The 10294-nt window shown below is 39.4% G+C and overlaps 1 protein-coding gene across 1 annotated transcript; it reads left to right on the top strand.

Moving 5' to 3' along the window:
• Positions 1–283: 283 nt before the first annotated feature.
• Positions 284–4808, top strand: LOC121939455 (nucleolar protein 14-like; the record flags this gene model as incomplete). Its single annotated transcript, XM_042482476.1, has 7 exons — positions 284–385; positions 804–957; positions 1062–1221; positions 2945–3092; positions 3626–3744; positions 3880–4035; positions 4124–4808. Coding segments are annotated over 7 exons (936 nt in total), but the record flags the coding sequence as incomplete, so codon positions are not given.
• Between the last annotated feature and the right edge of the window lie 5486 nt (positions 4809–10294).

Here is a 10294-nt window from a genome sequence, read left to right on the forward strand (position 1 = left end):
TCTTAAAAACCATTAAATTAAAGTGTCTGATATCAGCACACACTATGATACACATAAAAATACATATGCACACACAAAGATATTTAGATACCCATCTATCTCAATATATACATTTAAATATAGAAATGTATACATTCTTAAAGTGACTTTTCTTAAACTAAAAAAATACAGAGAAGGTGAAATGAGGCCCTTGTTCTCGGTCTCAGATGGCGATATTTATTTTTCATTCTCTCCTCTGTGTATTACAAATGCAGCTACAGTATGTTTGTTTTTGTGTTTCAAGCTCATCTACCTGAAGGTGACAGCCCTGCTCTTTCCCACATCGGACTTCAGACACCCGGTTACGACTCCAGCGCTGCTTTACATCAGCCAGGCTCTCACCAAGGTACGCAGTCTTCAGTGTGTTTGTTTTTTATCTGCTTCGTTATGGCTGTCTTTGTACTGTTACTCACTGCTCTTTCCTCTAATGGGGTTTCAGCATCTCTCATTCTGTTTGAATCCAGCCTCCTCCTCTCATCAGTCTTTTTTCTGTGGATTTTCTCCAGATGAGACAAGGCGTTTTATATTTACACCTCAAGCGTTTTCAATTATTCATTTCACGTTTTGCAGGTTGCTGTATGAAATTTCACTGTTGTTTTTCTCTTGAGCTGCAGCTTAAACACGTTTTTATTTGGTGTTTACATGGCAGTTATGTTACAGTGAATTTCCACCCAAAAAAGTCGAACGTCAGTGGAGTAATAGTTTTCAGTGCTAACACCGTGATCTTACCTGTGTATGTTTTTGTCTATTATTTGTATGCCCAGTGTCCAGTGAGGTCATTACAGGACGTGACATCAGGTTTAGTGCTGTGCTCGCTGGCAGTGGAGTATGTCTCTTTTTCAAAGCGCTTCCTGCCTGAACTCATCAACTTCCTGGCTGGAATGCTGCATCTGGCCGTGCAGGACAAGACCTCTCTAGGTAGCCACACGCTTATTTTTTAACAGCGCATTTCCACAGGCATGTATCGGTGCCATCAGCTGTAAGAAGACGCAGATCTGACAGACTTTGACATTGTGTTGCAGATTACACTGTAGTGCTGCCATTTAGGCCGTCGGGGAAGTGCAGTAATCTGCTGGTGTTGTCAGACGCGGAGTCCTGCAAGAGCTGGAGCAAGAAAAGTCTCCCACTGTCTGCGACCCAACACCTGGAGCTCAAAGATGACCTCGACAGAGATCACCATAGGTAAGAGGGGAAAGCAATAAGTCTGGAGGGGAAGAAGCTGGTCAAACTATAGATGCATTCAGTGCTGTTTCAATTAGTTGGCATACAATTCTATTAATATCTCATCTATTTTACAATTGGCTGCTACAATATAGTAAAACAGCTCTGTGAGCAGTCAGCAAGGAGCGACAACTTTTGGCCGTAAGTAACCAAATTTGAAAAATAAGGACTTGCTGCTTAAGCTCAAAGTTAACACATTTTGCACATAACTCCCCATAAAACCATCACTTATCATTATACAAAATAAACTAAGTAAGCTAACCGCAATGTTGCACATTTCCTTTTGTTTTGAACTGCGACGCATCAATGCTAGTTCTTAGTCTTACCTTGAAACAGAACCAGCTGATTTTTTCTTTATTTATTTTTTTAGATTATTTTTGGGGCATTTTTTAGCCTTTATTGGACAGGACAGAGTACTAGCGTGAAAGGGGGACAAGAGGTGGCGACATGCAGCAAAGGGCCGTGAGCCGGAATTGGCCTAATCGGAGCTGAGTATGTAACAACACCATGTAATAACAGGCGCCGACGCTTGCTTGGAGACAATTATAGGCCCAGTAGGAAGAGAGGGAGGGAGATGAAGTGTGAGAAAACGTGTTGTCTTCACACTGCTTCTCATGTTCAGTTTGGACAACAATACGACCACCAAAAATGAAACGGCCAGACAAGGAAGTAAGATTTGGGTAGTAAGATGAATAACCTTCAATTGTGTGGGGAAAAAACAGACAAGCTCATTTGTTCTTTAAGAAAGTATAAACAGAATAACCCAGATATAGAGATCTCCTCTTCAAACAAGTGGATTACAACATGTTGTGAAAAATGAGTCATGTGATGCAGTGCTGATGAGGAACTCATGTGTAATGAGGGTATTCATTAATGTACAAATATGTAAGATAAGCCATCATACTGTGTTTACCTGTATGGTTCTGAGCTGATAGATCCACTCGTGTGATTCTGATGAGTCGCCAGTGTGGTTTTCACACAGCAGCTGGTGTGTGGGCACAAAGCAAAGCTCGCAAACAGGCTGCAGCGGACCATGATCGCGCACAGTTTGTGAGAATATACATTTCTATTTGTACTCAGCTAAAATGAATATTCATAACATGCGATAACCACCTTTGAGTCTGAGTGGTTTATGTTGGAGAGACATTAATCCCATATATTGGCTATATTTGTCAAAGAAAAATAAATAAACCTGTGAGTCACAAAGTAAAAACTCCAAATGAATCATTTATGTGTCTGATATCAGTTACGAAGATTAGACTTTCAAAGTCAATGTGGTTTTTTTTTTCAATAATCACTAATTTATTCAGTGTTTCCTTTGGAAACAGCAGTTATACAGTTTAATTCTTATGTCTCAGACTGCTACAACCCTAAATACCTACTCAGTAAAGTATCTTTAAAGGGACGGTTCACTCCCAAATCAAAAACACGTTTTTCTTCTTAACTGTGGTGCTTTATTATTTCAGCATGAGTTGCCAAATGTTGGAAATATCGGCCATAGAGATGTCTGCCATCTCTCAACAACAACAACAACAACCTAAAAGCTATGTCTTTTTCCAGAAATTATGACCCAATTACTCAAGATTATCCACAGAATTTGTTGTGAGCAGTTTCATGTAGGAGCTATTTTATTATGCAACAGTTAAATGGAGATGATCACGTACGTTCATGCATCTCTCCGCAGATTGATGTGTCTGTCTACTTGCCTTGACCTGGTGAAGAGATGCTGCCAGCTCTACAAAGACCTCGTGTCCTTTACACACATCTTCCAACCAATCAGAACGCTGCTTTCCAAACATCTTTCAGCCCAAACATTACCAGAGCATTTACAGGTTTGTTTGTTTTTCTTTTCCTCCCTCTTAGTCTCTCAAAGTAGCTTATTGTCAGTTTCTCCTTAATTAAGGTTTGTAAATGTTTACTAAGGGTGCAGATTTAACAACTACCTTTCCTTATAGAAAAAGTATGATATTTATAATTTTCTCTCTTATCGCAATTGGTCAGGTTGTATTTTTTATTTTTATTTTCCTTAATTTTTAATAAGATTTTTTCTCTAACTATTACTGTCGCTCTATTTTATGTTATTTTTCTATTTTTTGTTTGTATTAGAAGTAGTACTAGCAGTATTATAGTTATCAGTATGAGTATTACTATAGCTACAATTATAGCTATTATTTTTATTTTTTAATTAAGTCATTTTTTTTACTTAAAAGTCATCAATAGAGGTATTTATTGATGTATATTTACTTGGCATTGAAACGTCCACACTACCACTGATTACTGTGTGCCATAAAAATGTCAATAAACAAGTGAAACAATTTTTGCTGTTGCTGTTGCTGTTGAAACAAGGTTTGCTGTTTTGTTGCAGGAGCTTTGCAGTGAGATCCTGGAGACCATCAGCAGTGCTCCTGTGACTCACAGCCGACTGGTTTTAGAGAAGAAGAAGCCGATTCCTCTAAAGCTGCTCACACCCAAGATTGTAGAAGTGTAAGTGGTAATCTAATGGGTACACAAGTTTGTCGAAATGAATTGCCACGTCAAAAAGCCAAGAGAAACCGCGCATATGTGCTGTAAACGCATCTGTTTTAAATATCTAAGTATATTTTTTTTAATATTTGTCAGGCTGGACTATGGAAAGAAGCGTGGCAGCACCCGAGAGGAGAGAGAGAAGGAGAGATTGAAGCACAAGTACAAGAAGGAGTTCAAAGGAGCTCTGAGGGAGATCAGAAAGGACACGCGCTTCCTGGCCAGAGAGAAGCTCACTGAGGTCATGAACAGGTATGGATAACACACAGTGTCCGTGAGGAGTAAACCGAAACGTTTCCGTGAAAAAGCCTCTCACTTTGGTATTCATTCTGTGTTTCAGAGATGCAGAGAGGAAGAGGAAAGTGAGGGAACTCTTTGGCAGTTTGGCCACACAGGAGGGAGAGTGGAAGGCCCTGAAGAGGAGGAAGAGGAAGTGAAGTACAAAATCTCAGTTTTTATCACTTCTCTCTGTCATGTTTCCCCTGTCAAATGGACATCTCCCATCCGGATGTGGATAACAGCCTGTACGAGGCGAAAATGTCAAACTGGGAACTGTTTTGTACTTGTTTTTTTTAACACAAGATGGATAAAACTTCCTTGTTGCAACACACATTTTATACTATTTGACACATAGCTGTCAGTAATACACGCCAAGTTGTCAAATATTATGATGTAGGCGTCTGATAGGACGGTCAGATACTGTTGGAAGTGTCAGTCGACACAGCAGTGAATACTTGGTTTGCATTTTCCTTTTTTTCCCACCAAAATCACTATATTTTGCTAAAATACAGAAAAACAATAAATGAAAGTATCACTCTGTTCCCTCGCCCTCTATCAACAGTGTATTTGTGTTTCCAGTCACATTCAGTAAAGTAAGATTCTTGGTTATTCCCACTATGACAAAAAAGTCAAATATTTTTATTCAAATGCTCTGATAAAGGGGGGTTGGTACAAAGGACCCTCTAAGGTCGGAGCTATGTATGGCTAAAAAAATAAAATCTGAATGCAAAAATGCAAAACACAAACATCATGTTGTTGTCACTGTACCTGTCTGCATGGATCAATGATGAAAAATAACGAGTCACTGGCTACTGTGTGTGTGTGTGTGTGTGTGTGTGTGTGTGTGTGTGTGTGCGCGCGGGGGGGAGGGTGTTCAGGGAAACAGCAGGTGTCAGGTGTGCACGATAACAAGTGCTACGGTGCAAGTCCAGCACTCTCTGCAGGATTCATTGGTCAGAAATGGAAGTGAAAAGTAGAGAATGAAATGACTCACTCTGTTTTGCTGGGCGCGCTGATCTTTATGTAAACCGTTGGTGAGATTCACAAAGGCCGTGTTGACATCCGCAAGAAACGTGGTTTCAAACTTGTTTATTTTACAACAAGTGGAAAAAAAGTAGTGCAGCTGGAGATTGATGTGCAGTGAGCACAGCCTGTGGTAAGATGCTGGGCGAGTAAAAATGGGACGTCGGTCTTGGTTTTAATGAAGCAGAACTGTCTTTTGAAGAAAAGATGCTGGAGGAGTTGTTTGCAAGGACAGACCTTCAGTGCATGTCCGTCTCTTCTTTCTCTCTTAAGCACACATTACAGAGGCTGCTGCTGGACAGCTGGGTACAGCTCATACCGTCATCAAGGTCAACATTTTTTGTCGTGATAACACACTGGTTGGTCGAGTGACGACAAGCGGGGTTATTTCTGCCTTTAAAGCGAATGCTCTGATGAAAATAAACAGTACATTTAATCAGAAGTCCTTACATTGCTAAGATTATGGACTGATATTTAAATAGAACAGCAATGTGTTTGTGGTAGTTTTGCATGTTTGTTGTCATTTTGTGTCTGTTTTAGGTAATTGTGGTATTTTTTTTGTCTCTCTGTGGTCATTTTGTGCAGTGGTTATTCTATGTACTTTTATGTCTTGGTCTTTTTGGGCTCCTTTAGATAATTTCGTCTCTTTGAGAAAATGTTGCAACTTTTTGTTTGTTTTGTGTGTCTCTTATTGTGATTATTTTGTGTCTCTTTGCGATTCCTTTGTGGTCTTTTTGTGTCTGACGTTATCTTTTGTAGTTTTTGGTTGTTTTGTGTCTCAGTGATCTTTTTGTTTTGTGTAATTTTGTGTCTTTTTTGGTTGTTTTGTGTCACTTTGTGGCCCTTTTGTGTCCTTTTGCAGTTGCTTTTTGGTCCTTCAGGAAACTTTGCTTCTCTTAGTGCTTTTTTGTAGTTATGTTGTGTTCCTCTGAGGTAATTTTGTATCTTTTTAGTCTTTCTGTGTCTCTTTGCAGTAATTTTGTGTCACTTTGTGGTCTTTCTGTATCTCTTTTCTTGTGTAATTTTTGGTCATTTTGTGTCTCGTTGTGGCTATTTTGTCTCTTTGCACCTCCTTTGCATCTCTTTGTTGTCTTTTTGTGTCTCTTTGTGAAATTGTTATTTTCTTCCTGGACGGTTTGTGTAACTGTGAGGGACATTTTGCATTGTTGTTCTTGGTTGTCTTTTTTCCTACTTTCCTATGAGATATTAGTAATAATAAGATGAATGAAATCTCCAAGACATGCAGCTGAGTTCAGGCATCACAATCATACATTGTCCTAATTTACACTCACAATTAATAATTGGATATAAGTAACATATACTAAGTTAAAGCAAGCTGTTTTCAACATGTCAGCATACAGATAAATGAACAAGACTCTTGCAATAAGTCACTTAGTTTCACATATTTTTATTCAACACTTAACTTCAAATAAATTCATATCACAGCAGTTAAGCTGAGTAGTTTTACATGCTCTTGGTTTTCAAAAGTCCATTCAGTATGAGATATATTTGTTATAACAGTGAGAACCTAAAAAATACAATATGAATGCACAAATAGCTCAGCACTTTATAGTCCATCGCGATAAACAGTGACAGTATACAGACCAAAATAGAGAATATTGTTACGCTTCCATTTCAAACAGATCACTGTAAATTGTTCATTTATATAGAGACACTTAGGTGCTTGAAGTGGTATATTTCCATGTTTGAGTTATTGACATAGCCACACACTTGACGTACATACAAACACACACACACACACACACACACACACACATACACAGTGACATTTACTCGCTGTAAATGACAGCTGGTAACTTTCAGGACTGATGTGTAAAAGGCACACACACACACACTCACGCACACACATACACATACACATACACACACACACGACATCTCTCCATCTCTACAACATTTACACATTTACTGCTGTACAGACATACTTAACAACACAAACAGGAACACACACACACACACAACCACACAGACGTTTGGAACAGACTCCATATAGGACCATAACGAGGCACAACGGGACTTGGCAGAGCAACATGGAATGTTTCGGTCATCGATCATCGATCGTTCATCTTTGATTGTAAAGATTTCGATCAGTTTTCATCAGTGTCATCCTGAGAGAGAAGAGGAAAAGGAATTTATTGTCCTTGAATGAATCACCCTATAGCATTATAATATTACATCTTGGGAACTGCGTAAACCAGTTGAGGTGATGTTAATACACCTGTTAAAGGGAAAGTTCATCCTAAAATTAAAAAAACCCAAAACATTTTATCTCTCACCTGTAGTGCTGTTTACTTTTTGGTGTGAGCTGCAGAGTGTTAGGAATTTCAGCTGTCGCGATGTCTGCTTTTTCTCTAATATAATGGAACTAGATGGCACTCGGCTTGTGATGCTCAAAGCGCCAAAAAATATTATTGTCTGCAGGTTTCATGTAAACTAGTAGAGTCTCTTACCTCTGTGGCATCAGCGGGGTCAGTATCAATCGGTGACTCTGCCATTTCCTGTACTGCTAAGGCTTCATCACCCTGGAAAAGACAAAAAGGAAAACATGTTTTTTTTTTTTTTAAATATGATCCAGTATGATATATACACGATCTTGTTTAATGTAAAATTAGACAACAGAATAAAGGAGGAGGGCTGTTGCAGGGGGAGAAGTGGAAAATATTATTATTAAAGCTCAAAGGCCCCTATCCAGAGCCAGCATTTGATTTGTCAGCTCTGGGCTACCGAGACAACACGGTGGACTCAATGGAAGAGAAACCGCTTTCTAAGTAGATATTAATGGCTTATTCAATGTAAGCAAAAAAAAAAAAAAACACGAAAAACACAATTTTTATTTTCAGGTGATTATAAACTAAATAAAACAATGTTACGAACGCTGGATCTTTCATAAGGAAAATAATCTGCAGATTAATCGATAATGCAAACAATCATTAGTTGTGGCTCAGAGACCCAAATGGACCCTCAGGCTATTAGAAAAAACATCTGCACTTTCTATCATTATGCCATAATTTATTCAAAATTATATAACACAAGTTGTGTGTACACAACCCCGCCGCACACGCACACACACACACACACACACACACACACACTCTTGCTTTTTCCATTTATACATTAAAAGGCACTTGCAAACATTCCCCAACAATCATTGTGATTTGTGGTCATTTTGAGGGTGTGGGCTGCTGAGAAAGAGACGAGGCTTGAAGCGCTAATGAAAAAGGGGAGGTGGGGGCGTGTGACGCGTCTCCTGTCTAAAAAAGGATGCTTTGATTACACCGTGCCATTGAACTGACCTTCCTTAATGGGGAGCGGTCACAGTGTGTCTGACGTGCTCACCGGCGGCTGACATAACCTTAACCTACTTATTGCACCTTCTCCTCCTGCTGTTGCATTTAACACCACCCGTCAAGCCTCCATCTGTTCCCCCAGTGGAGCCGGAGAGATGTGTGCTCGTGTAGATGCACACATACACATAGTTGGACTGCTAACAAACACCACCTTGTTTGTTTTTTAGTTTTTAAACTGTGGTCAGATTTTGGCAAAAAAGTTAAAGATTTGTATTCAGGACAAATGAAAAATATCTGAGTCAACCATCTCCCAGAGCAGAATGAAAGTAACACCACACCTTCAGTCTGCATTGTTTTATTGCATCCTGGGGACATGAATTACAGCGGCCTGTTTTATTGCATGTTGCTGGAAGGATCCCAGCAATAAGACGTGTTTGTTGAGACCATTTTCTATTTCCTGTCGTGTCTCCTCCTCAGCTCTACCTACCACTCTCTGTCTCTTTGTCTCCTTCTACCTTTCAGGCTTTTGTTGTCCCTTGATATGAGTCACCCCCTCCAGCTGATGGATTGGTCAAACAACTAGATGAAGAGATTAATCAGACCCCCACTGTCCTGTTTTTGTGTGTCTGAGTGTGTGCGTGTCAGAAACAGGAGACAATCTTTGATGATGCCAGCTCAACTTGGCATCAATTTTTAAATGAAATCAATATTAATATTTAGTGGCTGGGCCGCCTGGGAGTGATGCTGCTGTCTGCATGTCAATCTCTCACTGGGAATACCAGGATTTCTTTCTATAAAAGTGATTGAAATCTGTCTGTTTATTCCTTTGTCAGTCAGTCCATCATCTCTCCATCAGTCAGTCCACCCTGTGTGTGTTTGTCCATCTGTTTGTCTGTGCCGCCTGCCAGTTTGGCTCGTCAGGGCTCCTCATAAAGAGGCTGATCACATACCAACCAGGTGGAGCTCCATCAGTGTTTTATCCTTCGGGGTGATTCTAGCTGCTTTAATAACGCAACTGCTAACAAGCATGAAATAATCTGGTTGGATGTTTGTGAGGGGGATACCACAAGTGTCTTTTATCATGAAAACAAATGCAAATGTCAGTAATGAAGGATGAAAGCAGAAAAAAAAACAATTTGATAGCTTTGGTGAAAGAACTGTTTGTCCAGGTTGTTGCCACAGGCAGAAAAATAACAATAATTTCTCTGGAATCTTATCTTTTTTACATGGTATTTCTCACTAATCACTGCCAATTAAAGTGGAGCAAAGAAATGTGTGTGTGTGTGTGCGCGTGATGTTATCTCTTGGTGTCTAAATTGTGTTTTACGCTAATTAAGGGACAGGAGATCGAGCATCACAACAAACAAGTGTTGGCGTTGCCCGGGGAAATGTTTGATTGGCTTATCATTTCCTGCAACGTTATGAGAGAGGAGGGTAATTACAGGCAAATTTAGTCATCCCTTCAGAATTACATTCAATTTTACCAGTTTGTTAATCCAGATATTAACCACGGGGAAGTGTAACTGCTGTGGTTGGACAACAGAAGAAGAACAGTGATAGCAGTGTAAAAAAACAGAGCATGAACATGAGGGCCATCTGTTGCTCTTGTAGAGTTTGTCTCTACTTAAGAAAGAGTTTCTGAGTTAGTAGGAGAAGGTGTCAAATAAAATTAAAAATGTAGGTTGGAGATCTTGTGCATGTTAAGGATCTTTGCACAGAGGTCATGATAACAATCTGTTTCACGAAAAACCCTCTGCATGTATCTTTGAGGTCTTACAGACCTGTTGAAAACCATTCTTATAAAACATTTTCCAAATTTCAAATAATTTCTAAAGGTATTTATGACCTTGTTTTACTTTTGTTTGCTTCTCTTTATTGCAGCAGATTTTTTTTTTGTCTTT

The sequence above is a fragment of the Plectropomus leopardus genome, unplaced genomic scaffold (assembly GCF_008729295.1).
Source record: "Plectropomus leopardus isolate mb unplaced genomic scaffold, YSFRI_Pleo_2.0 unplaced_scaffold4865, whole genome shotgun sequence".
NCBI lineage: Eukaryota > Metazoa > Chordata > Actinopteri > Perciformes > Serranidae > Plectropomus > Plectropomus leopardus.